Source organism: Zerene cesonia, chromosome 15, assembly GCF_012273895.1.
Source record: "Zerene cesonia ecotype Mississippi chromosome 15, Zerene_cesonia_1.1, whole genome shotgun sequence".
Lineage (NCBI taxonomy): Eukaryota > Metazoa > Arthropoda > Insecta > Lepidoptera > Pieridae > Zerene > Zerene cesonia.
Window position 1 is genome coordinate 4,625,942 of NC_052116.1, and position 20,581 is coordinate 4,646,522.

Consider the following 20,581-nt stretch of genomic DNA (forward strand, 5'->3'; position numbering starts at 1 on the left):
ATATATTAAAATTAGGGATTGAATTATATAAACATGTTCAGAAACATTTATTTGTTAGTATTCATAATGACCCTTACTCTTTGTAGCAGATTGTACTCCAATAAGAACATAAGGACCCAGAGCACAACACCAGTAATCACCATGCTCAAGAGGTAACGCATGACTCCTGGCTCTTCCCAGTCGAAGTACGGATTCTCACGGACTATAAATAATTAAAATTTGTTAATTTTTATTATTTTATTTAATTTAATTAAAATATGATTTTTTGCCGTCATGTCATCGAATCGTCATCAAATCATGCGTAAGTCAAGACGACGACAAAGGTATTCTTTCGAATTTTTATCCGTTTATTTTTAAAATTAATATCTACAACAAAATGTTTAACTATCCACGTAATGCTCACCGCAACAAGATTGAGAGATGTTATCGCAAAGGGTTTGCATTGTGCACTCTTGCAGGTTAGGGAATGTCGATAGTAAATAGTCACAGAACTCCAGGCAGGAATACTCCGTCATGCCAATATGGTTAAGTGATCTGCAAAAGAATAATAAGAACACCACGTTTTGGGACAAGGAGCATCTCTAGTATTGTATAGCATGTTTTGCAAACTCTCCCAAAGAAGCAGCAAAGCCATTCTGACTCGATACTAGCGATGAGGAGGGAGGCGAAATGAATTCGGGTATTATTAAAGAAACACGCGAACGCGAATACGCGAAGCGTGCCTTCGGCGAGACTTTCCAATAAAACCTCGCACAAGCCATATAAAAGTACCTACTCTGTGGGACAAGCAATCAACATCTTTCTTCTTTTTGTTCTTTCGATTATTCGCTTTGTACGATAATATGAGAAACTACTTTTATAGTACTAGATTCGGTTCTTGATTTTGGTCTGAGACTAGGTCGAGTCGACTAGGTCATTTATGAACAATTTTTTCAATAATCTTCGAAATGCAAGACAATATACTCATTGACCAAAAATCTTTTAGATCTTTTGGACTACATACTAGTTTTCTATTTGAATTTGAATTTATGTTTGAATGTGTTACCTGACAGATGTAACGAGACTGTACAATGGGAAGAACTGGAGTATGTAATCCATGATGGTGGCCACTTGGCCAGTATTGAGGACCGGAGATTGGAGCGTTTCTACTATCTGAGCACCCATTAAACCTGGAAGTTTCGAGAATTATTATTTGCTTCTAATTAAAGATTTGAAGTAGGAATGAGTTAAGTGAGAACTAGAAATATTTTATAGCTAATTAATTTGCCTTATGTTATAATTTGTAATAATAATCAAACACTTTGGGAAATATTTTCAATTTGCAATTCAACGTCTATAATATAGAATATGGTGCGAGTGGATATTATTTAAAACTAAAATAAATAATGTGGATTGTGGTTTACTTGTAGTGGATCATCACCATTTTCATAATATTATTTAGATAATTAATCAATTAGGTATTTGTATTATGTGCCTATGCGTTCAAATATATATGAATTAGCATTTAAGTCTTATTAATAACATATTCGAGTATGATTATAGGTCGCGAAGTCGAAATTAAGTCTGTAATTCAAAGTGGTATTTCATAAATTAATAATAACAATATAACATTTGATTGTTTCCTCATTATAACATTTATGAAATTTAAATCGATATTTGCGTATTCGATTATAATCGCATGTGTAATAAAATATTAATTACCGAAAAGTATATTCACAAAGAACATAAGAACGAAACCAACAGCTGGCCCATTGAAGACTAGCGAAAATAAGTAGTGAAGAGGCAACATAGCAGCGCCGTACACCATCAGACATAAATACATGCGACCTGCAGAATCAACATAAAAAGACGTTACAAAATATATAATATGCATTAAAGATAAGATATGTATAATCTATTAAACGTGACATTTGGTAAATCTTAATTAAGAGATAATGTTTCAGTAGAAGTCTAGACATAGGTAGAAAATTAGGTGATTACCTAGTAAGTTATAAGCAGTAAGAATTTCACAGGCACGACAGATGAAAAGTTTATTTTATTAAAAAGGGGTCGTTACAGATTAAAGTATTCACGGACATTTAAGAAAAAGAACAGTTAAAAACTTCTCAACCGAAATTTTCGCATCACCATTATGATTGTTATTTAAACGAAAACTTTGTGATCCATACATAAAGTGATAATAATCAATCGTATTGCATTAATTTACGACATTTGGTATCCCAGTTTCATACCCAGTTCTTCAACCGTACTGCACCCGACGACCTGGAAAGCGGCACACGAGATGACAACAGTGACGCTGAGTATAAGGAACCAAACCCAGTCGAATACCGCGGCGGCGCCCCACATCACTACCGGTTGCACGCCCGCGGCGCGCTGGAGCAGCTTCGCGCGGATCACACGTTCCTATTTACGTCAAATCGAAGAACACGTTATATTTCATAATAAAAAAAATAATTTTTTCAATGAAAATATTGGCACTGGACACCTTAAGTCCTAGCATAGAGTCTGTGCTTTTTCTAAACAATATCAAGAATAATATAGATATGTACATGCATGAAAGCTACTTATGCAATTCTTCATAAAAATAAAAGCATTCAAGCATGGAGAAAAGATATACCTTAATGTAAAACATAATATAAACGGCGCTTGCGATCGCTAAACTGTTGCCTATGGCTGTGGCCACTTGCATGGACATAAGTGACAGCATAAGCTGCATATTAGTCTGAAACAAGAAAAGTAATCGAAAAAGTTCAAATGTCTTTTGTTATTATTTCACGCAAAAACTAATCGACGTATTCAACATATGCATAAACATATTGGATTACTACATATAAATAGGTATATTATATCTCATATTGTGAGCCTAGTGGTTTTTACTGTTCGTATTTTATAATAGTAAGGGTCATCCACAAATTACGCTACACGTTAAGGGTATTGCCAAAATGTGACATTGTTAAACAACGGGCGGGGTGGGGGGGTTAAAAGCCTTGTGACGTCACATCTTAACGTTAAAATATGTACTAAGGTGTGAAGTGTAATATTTACAGAATAGAACTCCCGCCCGCTTTTAAGTGAAAAGGGATAAGGAAAAGATTGACGACTGGAATGGACGGGGAGCACGAAAGTAACATAAGAGTGGAGGGGGTTTTTAATATATGATAACCTGTAACAAGCCGCGGATGGGTCGAAAAATCTAAAATGTGGATGACAAATTTATGGATGGCCCATAATACTCACGTCATCCCTATAATTAGCTTCCAATGGATGATTGTATACAGTAAGGTTGGCAGCAGCATCGATTCCTTTGAGCAAAGCCGAATGTACTGTAGCTAGTGACGTAGCAACGTCATGGTAGCCAAAGTTGCTGAACCAAGCTGTTGCTGAATTATCGTTAAAAGTTGCGCCAATTAGAATCTTGTTGCGAAGGACACCCATTGCAACAGGGTCTTCAGTCTAAAAAATCGAGTAATTATATAATGCATGTTGATTCACATCTATATGTACCTATAGCTTTATTATTAGTTGGGTTTTAATAAATTTATATAACACTTTCGTTAAAGTTAGCTAACTAAGTGAAACCGAATATTAAAGACGACAAAAAGATTCTAATTTACCATATTTAAATAAAACTCATCAGTAGGTCGGCCATCTGCATCGATTAGTTCCATAGAGTCAAGACCTGCAGTACGGTATATTAACTCATAACCCGCTTTTGCCAAGCCACCCAGAGAATAAGTATCAGTACCGTTAAATGATAGTATAGTTTCTGTTGATGCATATCTATAACATAAATATTTTTTATTGTAGAAATTCGTGTAATAACTTAGTAAGTTTACAAAAGCCTTGATAAATTTATGTCACTTGGGTTACAAAATACCTGAATTTCTTTTTTATTGACAAGACAAGTGAGTAACCTATACGTTTTCTTACCCTTGCACTAGTGATAACAGTCTAGGTATCACGGTAGCTCTATTAACCAGAATATATGTCGTTATTCCTAAACTGATATTAATCTGCAGAACAGGTACGAGAATTTGCAAGATAAGCAGTCCCCAGGACCGAGACCACACCAGAAAGAGCTTATACCAAGTAGCTTTCACTTGCAGCCATAGCAAACGAGATCCGGTTTCCTTTTCATTGCTTTTGTCCACTGTTAGCAGAAGTAAAAGTCTCATAAAGTAGGAATACATACACATGTGAATGTACTGTTTTAATACTATGACTATGAAAAAATAAATTTATGCAAAAGTCAAATTAATTATTTCGATTAATTGATTAATTAATTATAAATTAAAACGGCGAAGGCATCCTACAATGCTCAACAGAAGACGCATCAAATCCATGGTCTTTCAAATCGTCACAACTGTCTCCGATAGTAGCGGTGTCATCCGATACTGATGTGATTTCAACATCAGAACCCACTCTGAAAAAAGGTTATAATAAGAATAAGATTTTTTATCAAATAATTGCCGATGTCGATGGTTGTAAGCGCTTGAACCTTAAACATTAAGATCTTATACCTCTGCAAATTCATTGCCTATTTGAAAGCGACTTAAGAGGTTGAAGACGGGATTAAAGGAAAGGGAAGGGTAGGGAAAACCCGTATTGTCCACCGGCTCTGCGACTAACCGTACGAATCAAAGAAAAAAATGAACGCATTTATTTAAAATGAATAATAGTGAATATCTAGCGAATTCCAATGTTATTGACATGATTATTTGTGATTGAGCTGATAACAGTTAAAAAAATCATTACGCTTTAGCGTTTTATGAACGAACGTATCATTTCAAAATATACCTAAGCGATATAGGTAAATATATCTAGCTGACCTGACTTCGTTCGCATGAACGTGGAATTTTTAGGTAAGCAAACAACGTCAAGCTTACAAACACATTACATAGTGGACTCACCACTAAATACGAAAGCTTATAATAGTTCTAATAAAAAAAAGTACTTACGACATAAACACATCTTCCAGTGTGGTTGCAATTAAACCATAATTTTTGTAATGAATAGAATCAGCATTCTGTTCCAATTCGTTAAGTAAATCTTCAAAAACGTGCCTAAATGCAGTTGGCAATTTATACGTTACTTCAACGGCTAAAATTCAATGTGTTCACTTGAAAATGCTGTCTAAGAAAAAATATGACTCTTGACTTAAAAAACTTACCATCGTCGTCTTTGGGAACGGTACCAGCTATGTATTTATCAATTATGTGGGTACAAGCATTTAATTGAAATCCTTCGCTCTTAACTACAACTAAAGTGTAACCTACTCCATAATAGTTCTTCAAAAAGTAAGGAGATCCCATGCATTGTAAACTTCCACTTGACATTATTGCGACTCGATCGCCGAGGTAATCAGCCTCATCCATGAAATGTGTTGTTAGAATCATGGATCGACCTTAAATAGTACAAGAAAAAGAAATAAATTTTACGTAACTTTCAAAAGAACAAGAATGCACTCATATGAACATATTAATTTTGTAATGAGAAACATATTAGCTGTAGCTTTTTTGAACTAAAATTACGATGAATAGGAATTTTAACAAACACATAAATAGCAAATGAAACAGTAATCCTGCCTTTTTTCTCTTTTTCCAAAAGATCCCATAGAGCTCGACGAGATGCAGGATCCATACCAGACGTCGGTTCATCTAATAAGACTACACGAGCCCCACCGCTTAATGCAATACCAACACATAACCGCCTCTTTTGACCACCCGACAATCCTTCAGCTATATAGTTACGCTATGAAAACATGATAAATTAGAATATATCAATTCATATTTAGCATAAATTGTAACACTATTAATTTATTTAGGTTTTTTAAAATAGCCTAGTCATTCTACTCGAATAACATTGGTAAGTTTATTATCTAAGTAGGTAAGTAGGTATATAGATTTTAGATACCTTTTCCTGCATTTCCAATTTTTCAATTATCGTGTTTATTTCTGTTTCTAACTCTTTACCGCTAAAACCTTTTAACCTGGCAAAGAATTCCAAATGTTCGTGCACCGTAAGTTCATTAAATAGAACATTATGTTGGGGACAAAGGCCTAGGTGAGCACGAGCTGCTTGCAGTTGATGTGAAATATTATATCCCGCCAAACATACGCTACCTTTCGTTATAGGAACATTACCTGCAAAAAAATCTTTATTCCGCAAACAAAACATTTGACAATGAAAATATATTAATGATGCATATCCATTATCAGCGCCTATTTTGAAAGATTAATTCAGATAACGAATTAAGTGTTATATTTACGACTATAGCTTCATTCAGTTCTTATCAATTAAATTAAAATTTACAATAATAACGAAAACGAAAAACATTTTGAAAAGAAACTCTTCATACGTTCCCAATGAAAAATAGGAAGAATATTACATACAACAAAAAATCCAAATTTCCAAATACGTACCCGTTAACATGGAAATAGTTGTGGACTTTCCGGCTCCATTGTGACCCAATAAAACTGTGATTTGATCGTCATAAATATTAAGGCTCAAATTATTCACGGCAATATTCTTTCCATACACTTTTGTTAAATTCTAAAAAGTATAAGCAACATTACGATGATCAATAACTATCTATTGTAATATGTAATATAGTCAATAGGATTTTGTTTAATTTTCACTCACGATAATTTTCACTCCCACCTCATGGCCAATAGGTTCATCTTCATTCACAACACTTGTCTCAATATTGTCAATTGATATATCTACAAAAAATGATTAAATTATACGTTAGTAAATATATGTCAGTAAGTATGTGCACGTTGTTTTTTATTTTTATTTTTGTGAATACATTTTGGATTATGTATTACAGACATTTCGTACCTGAATTAACCACAGACGATGGAAACCAGAAGGATTTTTGGAAAGGAAAATACCACGGTTGTGGCGTTCCCCACGGTCCAGGCAGCACTTGTTCCAGATATAGAGCTATTAGCATATAAAGCACACAATTTACCGCCAGCATAATTACAACGTGACCAAACAAAAATCTATTCGAATCCAGCGTATGTGTGCTGAAGAAGTTTCCCCATGTCATACCTTAAAAAATAAACTTATGAAGGAACATTTTATAATCAATGCATACATATAAGACGTACGAAAAATTCATACCGCCTAAGGTTTCCTCTGAAATGAGTAATTGGAAACCGTATGACATTGCAGAATTAATAGTCAAACAAGTGAGTGCTTGAACGTATGGGGAAATTCCTGTTTCCATACTGAGCAGAAAAGATGGTACATATGTTAAAAACCATATAACTCCTGTAAAAAGAGCTGCCGTGCTTGCTGAAAAAATAATACATCAAATTTAAATATAAAATAACATCAAACTCAATCATTCTCACAAAATAAATATTATATGTTAAATAGAGAAGTAATATTGATCATACCTTTGCTGAAGAATCCACTAAGCATGAAGCAAAAGAACACCATACATGTTAAATAGAGGGTAATAAAAAATAATAGCACCGTCCATGGCGTATTCGTAAATACTGCATAGTCACTAAATCCCTCTTCATTAGTAAACCAATTAATCTGGAATTATGCTTAACTCAATTTCTCAAAATCAATCTTCTATAAATTTATCAAAATTAAGGCACTATCACTATCTATATTCAAACCAAACTACAATCAACATCGAAATTTAATAAAAGTACAAAAATGTCATGGGAAAATGGGTAAAGCCTACTGAAAACTCTTACTTACCTTAAGAAGCATTACAAGGAGTCCTGCTATGATAAACATGTATATAAACTGTTTAAAAAACCACGCAGTCCAATGCAGCCATGTGGGTAGACCCATGATTTTCATAATTTCCTATTAAAAATGTAATTTGCGTAATATGTTATATATTTAGCTACACTGAGTTGGTTTTTAACAAACTAAAGTCAAATGAATTCAACAAATACGAATATGCAAATAGCAATATACATTTCTTCATTCTTCAAACAATCCTTTACATTTACTTTTCTATTTTTTAATTCTTTTTTTTTAATAATCAGGTACATTTAACATTTTGACTCAATGAAATATAATGCCCAATCAATGTTCAGGAATAATTAATTACCTTTAATTGATTTTCTTTTTCGAGAGTAACAGCACGAACTATATTAACAGCTGTGTAACTAAAGCTGATCATCACGAACATAGGAAATATAAAATTAAGTGCTTCAACAGCCAAATCTTCTACAAAGCTTGGGTGAGGGTATCTTTGTATGTTGACGGTAAAGTTTTTCAAATTTGTATTTGTCAGTCGAGAAACTAATTCCATTGAAATGGAATGCTGTAGAGCAATAAACAATTCGTTCACGTATCCTGTAAAAATATTAAATCATTTGCTACATAGTGTCACATAAACAAAATACAACAAACACCACGAATTGAGAAAATTCTGTCGTTATGGGAACGTCGGTTTATAAAAAATGTGATACTAACAAATGATTGTAAATAAATTTGTGAGTAAAATAAATGAAACCTTTTTACTTCTTCGTTTTCAATGTGGAACGCCTGGAACAAGGTTCACACAAACCTCACAAACTATCGCGTTAATAGTATTAGTAGACGATTATTCTAATATAATATGGAGATTAAAAAATTAACGTTACCTGGATCATTACCCCCTTCCCATGAAAATGGAAATCTCGGTCCAGGAACTTGAAAGAATGGAAAGATATCATCTGTACGCCAAGTCAATCCGCCCATCGCAAGGAATGAATTCAAGCGAGGCCTTTCCGGAAAACGCAAAGCATATTTAACGTCCTTTGGCAATTCCGTTGTTCCTAAAACATGTTATTATTATCCATCGTATATAATCGACAAAATAAAGAAAATAAAATAATCTAAAGAGCTGGTGACATACCCAACAGATCATCGTCAAACTCTACGGCAGCCAAAACTTTTCGAGTATATATTTCATCTATATAAATGCCCCTAAGGTCATGACTGTTATCGTACGCCTGCACTTTGACAAGTGATTTCGCTATCTCGTAAATCAATGTCGAATTGAAATTTAAATCAGGTGGAATTTCTATAGGAATATCTGGAAATTCCGAAATTTGGTCTAGTATGAGCGTTATGATATCTTTTATATTTAAAATAAACAAATCAACGACTGCTGTGCGCATAACATCCTCAAGCACTGGACTTGTCGGCGAGTATGCTATAGACAATTCAGTTATATTCATGCCCGTTCTGAAAAAAAGCAATTAACCTTTTATGCGATTTATGAATGCAGAAAGGAAAAATCGTTTACTGAAAGGAGTATATACCCAACTTACAGGACAGGCAAGGAGTAGTTAAAGGTGTGCGCGGGAATGGGTGGATAACTCATGACATCTCGATTTACGGGCTCTATTTCCATACGCAGGATCAAGACTAATGCCATAGTGCCGACTGGAAGTATTAACTCGATCAGTGTCTGCCAACGATGTCGCCATTGTTGCAAGAAGTTTTTCCACATAAGCAATCGGAACTTGGTAAAGGCACTCGCCGTAGAAGCATCTCGTTTTATTTGCATTTTCAGTTACTAGTGTAATGTATAACACCTGTTAAGAAAAACACACAGTGATGTGAAAAAATTCCTCACACCTGCTCTGATTCCTGTAGCTTAAAATTTATTAAAAGTTTGTCATAATAATATTACAACGTAATTATGCAGCATTATAAAAGAAAAACTTCTCATAAATACTAAAATATAACACTGGATAATTTTCTTCAATCAACCTCACCTTTTGAACTAGCTAAGAGCCTATGTAGAGAACAAAAAATTATTAAAAGTTAAGTGACCTCAGCTGTTGCTAGATAGAAACAGACAAACGTAGGCGTTATCATTGTCTAGGTCCTCAATCAAGAGTTGGTATAATATCTAGTTATCTACTACATAATACGTACTATGCATTACAACCGCTATAACCGTATATTTTTTGTTGAGGGATTAGACATAAACCTACCTACTACTTAAAGATAGTCATTATTATATTATTTATAATGTTATAATGTATATATATCAGATACATATATCAGAACAGAGATAGAAAGAGTAAAAGTAAAGATAATAATTGAATATAGAAAACTACACGTACGAAAAGGATAATGGATGTGAGCATCTCAGCGAAGAGGGATGGAAAGCCATTTTGTTTTTCTTTTTTTGAAATTTTCACCAAAAATACGTTCCTAACCCAAAAATAAATCTGGCTCACTCAAACTGGTACACAAAAAGATCAAGAAACGAGAAGTCAGCGTACGGATTGGGCTAATGCAATTTTGATCGAAATGGTGTAAAAGAATATGGTGTAAAGATACAGTAGCATTAAATTTTTCCCAATTTGCTTGATTTTTATAAATATATGCTAATTCCTTTTTTTCTAAGGTTTCGAAATATGACTAAGATGGATTAGAAATTTTTGAAAATTAAGATGGATTACATGATTTAGGTGAACTAATTATTAATCTCATTTCTTGTAATAGGTACTCATTTTCAATCTAATTTTAGATACATTTCTCGAAGAACTTATTATACTTAGGTTTCATTTGGTTGTATACCCACTCAGTAAAACACCTATTGGCGATTACAAATATCAATTTTTATATTAAAAGTACTTGTGTGAAATAAATAATAATATATAATTTGCCCTCTACAACCATTCTAACGAACCTAGCTACCCTATCGACTAACACAATATGACGTTACTCACGTCATAAAAAATTGCATTTATCGTTATTTCCTTATATCAGTCGATAAATCTGTATTAAATATTAAATTAGACGATAATAATAAACACACGCGGATACCATAAGTCTGCTTCGTGGATTATGAAAATTCATTAAAAACTGATGGTTTATCGATAATGTGTAATTGTAGAGCGATAGCATTATGTACTTTGAGTGATAATTTCACAAAAATCCACCTCCACTATATTGTTTTACTGTTTAAGTGCCACTTTATGTGAATTATGCCTTGCTTATTATATATATATGTATATATATATATAACAAAGTAAAAATAAGGTAAGACTGTGTACTACTAAAATGGTTGAAACTTAAAGCACGGTCGAGACCTCCGAGACTCGACGAGCATAAAATGATAAAAAATTTCAATTCATTAGCACATTGTAGTCCGTTCGCCGCTTTAATTTAATGTTTTGAATTCGGCTACATAATAATTGCCACTTAATAAACAACGCCGGCGGTTCTGCAGTGGCCAGTAGCCCGTAGACATTGTGCGTTCATGCAGTAGGTATAAAATAAACTGGTGATAGCTGCAATATTTACGCTTTGTCAAACTTCCATTGATAAAAATTTGAAAGAGGTCAATGTATAACTACATCTCTATGGAATCTGAGAGTCGTTTGTGTTGTGAGAATGGTAAATGCTATAATGCTTTAATATTTATGTTCTGTTGATAATCCTTATACATTTTTACATTGATTTCTACAAAAGTAAATTTTGCTTCTACAAAACTATGTAGTATCGTGGCCCAAATTTGAAAATGTAACTTCGAAACTGCTTTTTTCGCTTCAAAAAATAGCACCTTCATTATGATATACCTTTAGACGTAGTTCTGTCAAATATTTTGAAACATTATTGAATATAGATCACGCAAACCGAAATATCCAGCAAGTTAGTCCTTCATCTCTAGGAAACTTGGATGTCTAGAGAAAAACATTGTCAATTCGCTGTGATATATTTATTTAGCTACGAATACGCCATGAGTCACAATATGACTAAGTATCTTGCTTATTATGAGTGGCGTAAGGTGGAGCGGTGAAATCCCAGGCCCCAGCGACATTCTATAGGAAGCGGCAGGAAGCGCCAACTTTTGAATTCGGGATTTATTAAAAATCGAAATATTCGATATAGCGCATATAAATTTTGAGATATAACCTGGTGACAGATGGACGGACAGATCGACAGACAGCGACTCCTAGTAATAGAGTCCCGCTCTATTTTTTGGGTACAGCACCCTCAATAGTAATACCGTATCTACAGTCGGCGTCAGGAGATAAAGATCTGCGCTATGTCACTGCATATTATCGGTAATGCCATAAGAATAACATTTAAATAAATAATTTTTGAAATTAATTAAAAACTTTGTATAATTACATATTGCGTAGGTACACATGCACTGTGAAGTGGCAAAAGTCGATACAATTCTTATCAGATTGTACCTAATCAATGTAAACAGAAATATTATTGGATACATCACTGCTTAATATATAATAGTTTTATATATTATATAGCTATAAATCAAAATAAAATAATGACTTGCATATTTCAATGAAGGCTGAAAAATCAATCCTGTCACGAATAAGCGGGGAGGGGGGTGGGACTTTTTTGTGACGATCGACGCATTAGCATGTGGAAACGTAGTATATGTCCCAACTTCAACGTAAGGCGGAGAGGGTAATTTTAAATGTCTGTTGTGCAGATCTCACATGCGTTTCGAGCAGTTTTCATATAAATAATAAACAGATGTATAAATAATATTTTACGCTCATCTTCCTCATCTTCCTTGTGGTCTCGAACCCTCGGCTTTTCGATTAAAGTTCGAAGTTTTACGAATGACCACTTTTTGATGAAAAGTGCATTTTTATTTCCATATGCAAAAACAATTCATGCGAAATTCAATGAAATAGCCAACAGTTTTCAATAATGATAAGCAACTTATTTTTAAAAGAAATCAATACTTTTATTTAAGTTGTTTTATGCTCATTATTAATTGTTAAATATTTAATGCCTATTATTATTCAAATTTCATCCCCAATTTCTAGTAGGTACAATTCGAAAAAAGCTAAAAAACATGGCGGCCCTCATTTGGTTTTATAACTACCTAGCACATAGCCAAGTATTCTTTTTTATGAAGTTTTTATTTAAAATACTCAAATTTTGATGCGAAATAATTGTGTAACCAATTGTGCAATACTTTTTCCCGAAATATTGTATTTAGTAGCTACTTACAGGAAATATTTCCGAAGTAAAGTAAATTTATCTTCCATTCCCTGTCATCAACACTATACAGACAATCACTACACTTGTAACTTATACAAACACAAGTTGAAAACTAAAAACATAAAACAATGGTATCCAAAAAATGTCGGTATTCTTCGTGTTTCAGCGTGATAACTAACTATGTTCATACCCGTTATCAATTCTACAGATATTAATAATTTTATAGATAGTAGATATTCTACAGAGCTATGACACACGATATAATATCGGGAAAACAATATACAAAGAATGACTAATGTAAAATGTAATAAGTCACATAAGCACTTGCTGGCTGGGGATTCAATGCCGTCAGAAATAATTAAGGACGGAGAACAACATTAGGACTGGAACACATAGATTATCACACTGTGTAAATAGTTTATTTGAGTATGATTGTGATAGGAGATCTTTTATAGGTAAAGCAAATACTTCATGCTATTTAAATCATAAAGTATAAAACACTTGATGAGCTATGCAAGTATGAATTATTATAAATTTTATTATAATATAATAATAATAAATTTTATATTATATTATAATAATAAATTTTATATCAGAATCATTATGAAAGGTCTCTATCGGTCCACTTCTATCTCCATAAGTTTAATCGAATGATTTTCAATATCAATCGATTATCTGAAGTTCATATTTTCTCTTTCATTACGTTACCATTACCATGTTTCCCGATAAGAATAAGCACCTACAAGATATTTCGTTGTTTTCATGAATAACTTCTTTATTACATCGCTTATTTCTTTTGACAAAATATTAATAGGACTAGCTCTGACATTTATAAGAATAACTAGCTGTGCCCCACGGTTTCACCCGCGTAAGTCCGTATCCCGTAGGAATATCGGAATAAAAAGTTGCCTATATGTTATTCCAGTTATCCAGCTGTCTACGTACCAAATTTCATTGCAATTGGTTCAGTAGATTTTGCGTGAAAGAGCAACAAACACACACACATCCTTACAATGTTCCGCATTTATAATACTAGCTGCGCCCCGCGGTTTCACCCGCGTAGGTCCGTATCCCTAAAAAGTTACCTATATGTTATTCCAGTTATCCAGCTGTCTACGTACCAAATTTCATTGCATCCGGTTCAGTCGTTTTTGCGTGTAAGAGCAACAAACACACACACATCCTTACAAACTTTCGCATTTATAATATTAAGTAGGATTAGTAGGAAGTAGGATTAGAAGGATAGTACGTAGTAGTAGTTACGTGGGAATTACGGTTTTACTGCGGAAAGGGTACCTGAGGAAACGGCCAACCTACACATTTACTGCCTGGAAATTTACCAGAAAATACCATCCGGTTTATGTAAAAAACATAGAATAGAAAAAAAATATTTTTTTTCCGTCACAGACGAGATTTGAACCTACGTCCACGGAGCCTGTCGTTGTGCCTCAACTAAGACTGGCGCCTTAGCCCGCACGGCTAACGAACGAACTGACAGTAACAGAATGTTATAACAGTCATAAGGTGTTAGCCCTTACGTAGAGGATACGTAAGGAAATTGTTAAATCCTGGCGCTCCTGATCAGGATAATGGGATAAACTCTATTGCCACCTCAGTCACACATATTACTCTATTGCCACCGGTTCTTAATAAGTATACAAAGTTTGAATGAAATCGGTTTGCGGGAAGTGGGAGACGGGTGTGAGTTACTTACATACATACAAACATACAAGTGAAACTAATAAAAGCGTGTTAAAAATCGCGTTTAAAATCCGTTAAAAAGTTTTTAATTTCTAAATCAATTTATATAAATAGTTTAAGGAGAGCTCGTTATTAGTACCTTTTCAGCTCATTGTTCATTATAATATATAAAGTATTTTGAACAAAATACAAATATGTGTGCAGAAAAATAAAGACTACTGTAATTTCTTTAAAAATAAATCGCGATATCAGAAATAGAATAATTAAAAAAAAAAAAAATTAGAACACACACCGGTGTGTCCGCACAGCTGGCTCGATCCTATGCACACGCGCAGCGTGGGCTCCCGCACCAGCGACAAAAGCGGTACGGCAAGATTGCCGCCGGTGCGGGAGACACGTTTAGCGTGTCATAGCCGCATCGCCTGGATTAAAAAAGTTTCTGGATCAGCAGTGAAATTGTTACCTTTTCGAACAAACAATGGAGTTGATCAATGGTGCCATACCTTTGAGAAAGCCAAATTGTTGTTGACTTGTTTGGTTGCTATGTTGGACCATATTTGGCGAGTACTGAATTCAATCATTACAGTATAAGAATTTCTAACTTATTTCAAGGGCAATATCATGACACGTTTTCTAGATTCTTACTCATCCTGGGAATTAGGAAAATTTCAGCAACTTCCCATTGATCAGGAATTCTCGTTGCATGATATTATTATAGATAGCAAAGCTACAGGAAAGATTCTTCATGACTTTAGTTATTATCAAGCAATAACTCATTTCACCATCTAAAGCCGTTATTATACAAACACAAAATAAACAAGTGGCAATATAAAAACAGGTCAGCCTCATTTTTTAATATATTATATACTTGAAATATCTAGAAATTAAAAACTTTTTCACGGACTTTAAACGCGATTTATTCATTATATTATTAACCCACTACAACACACGTTTCGAACACTTTACAGTGAGCGTGGTCACGGGGAGACACAGTCTCCGTGACCACAAGAAAATACTTTCGTAGTGAAATATATTCCTGGGAATATTAATTGGATTGAAGATTTAAAAACATGCAAAATTACAAATTGCTATTTTGAAATAACATAATAATAATTTTATTTTTATAACAAAATCATAAAAGGAATACCACAGATTGTTTTGCGTAAAACGCAATATAGATTAGAATGGGGAATATTATAAGGTTAGAATCATAAAAATATAAATACTATAATCATAATTTATTACAATGTACAAGTCTTACTACAATTTTTAAACCTATATATACTAATAATAAACTATTGCCACCTATAATGCGCATAAGCTCTGTTTGCCTCACACTGCCTGTGCAGATCTTGTTTTCTTTTAACCACTTTGCCAGAATTGTTCGCGGCATCTAATAACTCCCATGCAAATTGTTCTGGAAAGTGAACTGTCCTTTCTTTGTCGTTTGTAGCTTCTAACAACCATTTAATAGCCAGGAATAAAGATCTCTTCTCTGTTATTGGCCCAGGGACCTAAAAAAATATATCATAAAAATAAGTTGTGAAAATATCTTAGGAAAAAGTAAAAACTAGGGTGAACTAGGTAATAGTTTGATCTCAATGATCAATTTAAAAACTAACAGTGGCGTAGCTAGGTAACCTAGGGCCCTGGGGCTTATAAAAAAATGGGTCCACTGCAGTTTAAGGTTTTTTGAAGTAAAATCATTAAATGTTTAATCAAAATACAAATACTTTAAAAATGCTACTAATATAGTTTCAAATATGCATATATCTATGAAAACTGACAACCAAAGCTAGGCATTATTAATTAAAACTTGCTGATGCCATGATATCCATCACAATATGGTATGAAATGTCATCTATAAATATATTCAAACTCAAACAAACATTTATTTATTCAATTAAACTTTTTCTAGAAGCTCTTCAGCAAAACAGCTTAAAATTCTGTAGTTGCACTTTTAAATTCTCTATTGCGTTACTGACTTCGCTTTCCAAAAATTATCTCAGACAAACAAAGAGGAATATGTCTTGGAATATATAAGATATTATTATTATTTGGGAATCTGCAAGATAAACACATATATTATAATGTATATTACCTGGTAAGTTATGCCGCCCCTTTTAATAGGTAGCAATTGAAGTAAAGGTTTTGAATTTTCAATAGCTCTATGAAGTATTTCTTTAGGATCTAATTCTATTTTAGCCTTTTCTTCTGGTGTTTTTGCAAGGTGGTACCTTTCAATCTGTATCCTTTTTAAATTTTCAAATGATTTCTCAACAAGGCTTCTAGCTAATTTTTTATTCCCCATTTTCATAACATGATTAATTACTTTACTGCAAAAGAATAATAAGAATATATTTTTATACTGATATAATTCTCACTGGTGACAAAAGTAAAAAACCAGGCAGTCTGATTGAGCCGAGGGGGTCGTGGACGAATTCTAACAAGCACCGGTGGCCCCTTCACTTATGTGGCTCGGCGGAACACAGTGTATGTCTGTCTGTCAGTCAGTGAACTCTTCCCCGGGGGCCCTGGGTGTTTAAGTAAGATTTCCCCACTATAAAAAAAAGGCAGTCTGATTGACACAAAATGACACCCTGTGAGATGAGAAAGATTCAGTACATCTTCTAAATAATTTTAAAAAGTTTATTTCAAAATATGAGTAGTTCAAAGAGATCTATATACTAGTTTTCACTCACTTAACCAATGGATCATAATACACAGAGGAAGTTTCAGACACAGTTGGTGGCTTCACAGGTATGGCTGCTATTTTACTGAGCTCATTATTTTCAATTAGGCTTGCTTGATCCTCCTTTCTAAAAATTGGATTTTGAAAATAGTCTGGGAAACTTGTAGGTCTTGAGTAGAAACGATTTTGCATTAATATTGGAGACCTGAAATAAATGTACAATACAAGTAAAATTAAATTGTTATGTACGACCTATCACTTTTTTCAGACATTCATTTTTTTTTAGTAGTTATTATCGATCAATGATTTTTCTATTTTATATTTTTAGAAATCTTGGCCGATTAAAGAAAATTGAAAAAAGAATAAGGTATGTTGGTATTGTAATATAACCTAACAAAATAATAAGTATTAATAAACTCACAATCGAGGCAACTGCTGTATCAATTGTTTATGCATCAATCCAACTCTTTTTACAGTATTCATGTTTATTAGAAACTAAATATTATGTCTGAATTATATTGTTTTTAAATGTATCCCACTCAATACACGGGATCTCAAAATTTATTTTGTTTTAAAATAGCATTGGTAAATGCCAAATGGAATTGACAAATGACAATTAGTTAATGACAGGCACAAAGCCCATAGTAGAATATACATAGAATATGAGACTGATAAGTGATAATATTATTTATAACAACCCGACTTACCCGATTACTGTCTCCTCAAGCTAAAATATCTAGTCAAAAGTGGTAATGATGGTTTAGTCAAATTTAATTATTAGTAGGTTTTTATACAATTCCTATAAAAACTGGCAAGATATGAAACAAACAAAAAAAAATATATCTAAGAATTTATGTCGTTGTCAAAATTGAAGCATGTTTTGGAATGCGCTGTTTTTGTTGTAATTTTATTTGTAAAATGATTTAAATGTAAATTTTCCATACCGATGTGAAAATGTCCACAATAATCAAATTTGATCTCAAAGAGCTTAGGAAATTAGCAAATGATAAAGATTCATGCATCATTGAAAAAAAAGTTACCCAAAATATAGCACTACAACCATGGTGTTTGGGTAATTTAAAGGAATCCGTGAAAAATTCGCTTGATTATAAGATAGGGAAATTCGATAAGGAGTGAGTACTGTTTGTTGTTATAATTTTTGTTAACAAAAATCATTGGGTATTTTGTTTGGGAAATTGACCCATGGTGTACATTCACAAACTAGGGCCTTTTGTGTAGTTAATTATATCTCGTATAGACTGGTAACGATACATTCATGTAAACATCGTCTAAAATAACAATAATAAGTTGCTTTGAAATATATTTACAAATTAGGTGAATAAGATCGCTGGAGTGTCAATGTAGTACACATTGATGGCTGGCCCATGACAAAAACTAAATATAAAAACGTTACTTAGTTATTATTGAATGTAGGAAATATATTTTCTACCATCCCTTACAAAAGAGATACTTATAGATTCACTATAATCAAATTTCAACATTTCATAGAAATTTTAAAGGCAGGTCTTAATTAAGAATTTCATGTCTTCCTTCGTCAAACTTATAGCCCTTGCTTAAAAACCTTTTCTGGCATTTCTGAATTACAACATCCTTGGTAGATATGCCATTTGCTTCTGTCCAGAAATACCTGTACAGCTTTTAAGCCTATTTATATCTTGGTTATTATTGCAGATTTAATGGAATACTATTAAGTTATAAGAATCTACGAATTTTACAAAACGTTGGAGCAATCAGAAATGACAATTCAGATATACATTTTCAAATTCAAGCTGATTATTTCATATTTTGTCCTTATGTTGGAGCCACATTAAGGGGGATAGTGAACAAGAAGAGCTTTACACATTTAGGCATCCTGGTACACAGGTACAAATGTCTAATTTTATATTTTAATGTGTCAAATTTTAAAGTAATTTTAATATTGATTATTTTTTCTACTAAGGATCTGCTAATATCAATAAAAAATTCTAAACTATTAACTGTAATAAAAGTGATTGCATTTAAGTATTGTAATAATTTTCTAATTTGTTTATATGGTTTGATTTTGAAATCACACATGCAATATGAAATCTCTAAAACCGCTGCATATATTAATGAGAAAATTGGGTGCAAATAGTTTATATGCAGTATCTTCAAATAGAACTCCAAAAGAAAGACCAATTCTTCCATTTAACCTACTCTTATCTTTATAAATAGAATAGAAAAAATATAATGTAGATAAATTATATAATATTGTTGAATTCACTTGGTTTATCTATTATAATACAATAGATACAACTCAGAATGTATTTCTGCAAAAACAAACTTAATTAATATGACAAAAACTAAATTTCAGAGTATTTAATGTTGTTATACCAAGACCTACTGATGAACCAGGCAGTGACTGGATAGGCACAAACATAGAGGAAGGACAACAAGTAGTTTTCCAAATAGCAGCTCTAGACCTGTATGGTGCATTACCATACATCAGAGGACAATTAGACGAAAGGTACAATAAGCAATTATATTTATTCATTTCTTTATTGGTTATTGTTGCTTAACATCAGGGTTAAAGATTTCATACTACCCAATTTTACACAAAAACAATTGTTTATTTATACTTATAATGTATAACTGCTATATTATTTTAATTTAATCAATATTGTTCCAATTTTAAGGTGGTTAAAATTTGATGCCACTGGTGATGAGGAGGCACTTGATCCTAAGAATATGAAAGCACTGAATGTCACATATGTGAACTTTGACAAAACGAAGCCAGCCCAAAAACATATGGGTGATGGTTTGCCAAGCAGTTCATCAAAGAAGATCAATTCTAATAGTTCTGCAAAGAGTGTTTCGCCAAATGGACAACATGTTAATAATGAAACTGAAATAAATACCTCTAATAAAAGTAAAGCTAAACGGCAAAGCAAAGTACTGGATACAGATACCAAAAACTCGGAACAAAATACAAGGTTATCAAAGAAATATAAAAAGGATGGATAGTATTATGTACAAAATTTTCTAGATATATTTACATATTGTTCTGTACGTCATATTTTAGCAAATTATATTATGATTTATAATTATTTTTGAATTGTTTATTCAAATACTATGGTTTATAAATTAGCAAAAAGTAGTGCCTTAAGAAGGTTTGAATTTTTATACCTAAATGATAAATCATAAAATGTTAAGATATTTCTATGATTTGAAAAAAAAAAAAAAAAA

At 32.8% G+C, this 20,581-nt stretch overlaps 3 protein-coding genes across 3 annotated transcripts in view; 1 reads left to right on the forward strand and 2 right to left on the reverse strand.

The window, feature by feature from the left end:
• LOC119832650 (ATP-binding cassette sub-family A member 3-like) overlaps window positions 1–13,158 on the reverse strand; it is an 18,336-nt gene extending 5,178 nt beyond the window's left edge. The window contains exons 1-25 of the mRNA XM_038356346.1: window positions 12,973–13,158; window positions 9,294–9,560; window positions 8,876–9,207; window positions 8,622–8,795; window positions 8,084–8,331; window positions 7,723–7,833; window positions 7,407–7,551; window positions 7,129–7,302; window positions 6,841–7,056; window positions 6,643–6,722; window positions 6,423–6,552; window positions 5,914–6,143; window positions 5,586–5,751; window positions 5,171–5,404; window positions 4,959–5,100; window positions 4,314–4,423; window positions 3,931–4,150; window positions 3,615–3,780; window positions 3,238–3,453; window positions 2,618–2,722; window positions 2,232–2,403; window positions 1,702–1,827; window positions 1,046–1,169; window positions 404–534; window positions 78–202 (exon numbers count right to left, since the gene is read on the reverse strand). Coding sequence (XP_038212274.1) covers window positions 78–202; window positions 404–534; window positions 1,046–1,169; window positions 1,702–1,827; window positions 2,232–2,403; window positions 2,618–2,722; window positions 3,238–3,453; window positions 3,615–3,780; window positions 3,931–4,150; window positions 4,314–4,423; window positions 4,959–5,100; window positions 5,171–5,404; window positions 5,586–5,751; window positions 5,914–6,143; window positions 6,423–6,552; window positions 6,643–6,722; window positions 6,841–7,056; window positions 7,129–7,302; window positions 7,407–7,551; window positions 7,723–7,833; window positions 8,084–8,331; window positions 8,622–8,795; window positions 8,876–9,207; window positions 9,294–9,532 — 4,116 coding nt within the window. The 5' untranslated portion in view covers window positions 9,533–9,560; window positions 12,973–13,158. The remainder of the gene's footprint in view (window positions 1–77; window positions 203–403; window positions 535–1,045; window positions 1,170–1,701; window positions 1,828–2,231; window positions 2,404–2,617; window positions 2,723–3,237; window positions 3,454–3,614; window positions 3,781–3,930; window positions 4,151–4,313; window positions 4,424–4,958; window positions 5,101–5,170; window positions 5,405–5,585; window positions 5,752–5,913; window positions 6,144–6,422; window positions 6,553–6,642; window positions 6,723–6,840; window positions 7,057–7,128; window positions 7,303–7,406; window positions 7,552–7,722; window positions 7,834–8,083; window positions 8,332–8,621; window positions 8,796–8,875; window positions 9,208–9,293; window positions 9,561–12,972) is intronic.
• Window positions 13,159–15,887: 2,729 nt separating this feature from the next.
• On the reverse strand, window positions 15,888–17,949 carry LOC119832288 (28S ribosomal protein S7, mitochondrial). The gene is made up of 4 exons (XM_038355951.1): window positions 17,778–17,949; window positions 17,367–17,561; window positions 16,766–17,000; window positions 15,888–16,178 (listed from the first exon to the last, which is right to left on the reverse strand). The coding sequence occupies exons 1-4, from the start codon at window positions 17,837–17,839 to the stop codon at window positions 15,960–15,962; spliced, it is 711 nt and encodes a 236-aa protein (XP_038211879.1). The 5' UTR covers window positions 17,840–17,949; the 3' UTR covers window positions 15,888–15,959.
• A 254-nt stretch (window positions 17,950–18,203) lies between these two features.
• Window positions 18,204–20,442, forward strand: LOC119832267 (DNA-directed RNA polymerase I subunit RPA43). Its single transcript, XM_038355927.1, has 4 exons — window positions 18,204–18,489; window positions 19,049–19,240; window positions 19,710–19,862; window positions 20,032–20,442. Exons 1-4 carry the CDS (start codon window positions 18,311–18,313, stop codon window positions 20,357–20,359), a joined length of 852 nt encoding a protein of 283 aa, XP_038211855.1. The 5' UTR covers window positions 18,204–18,310; the 3' UTR covers window positions 20,360–20,442.
• The last annotated feature ends 139 nt before the right edge of the window (window positions 20,443–20,581 follow it).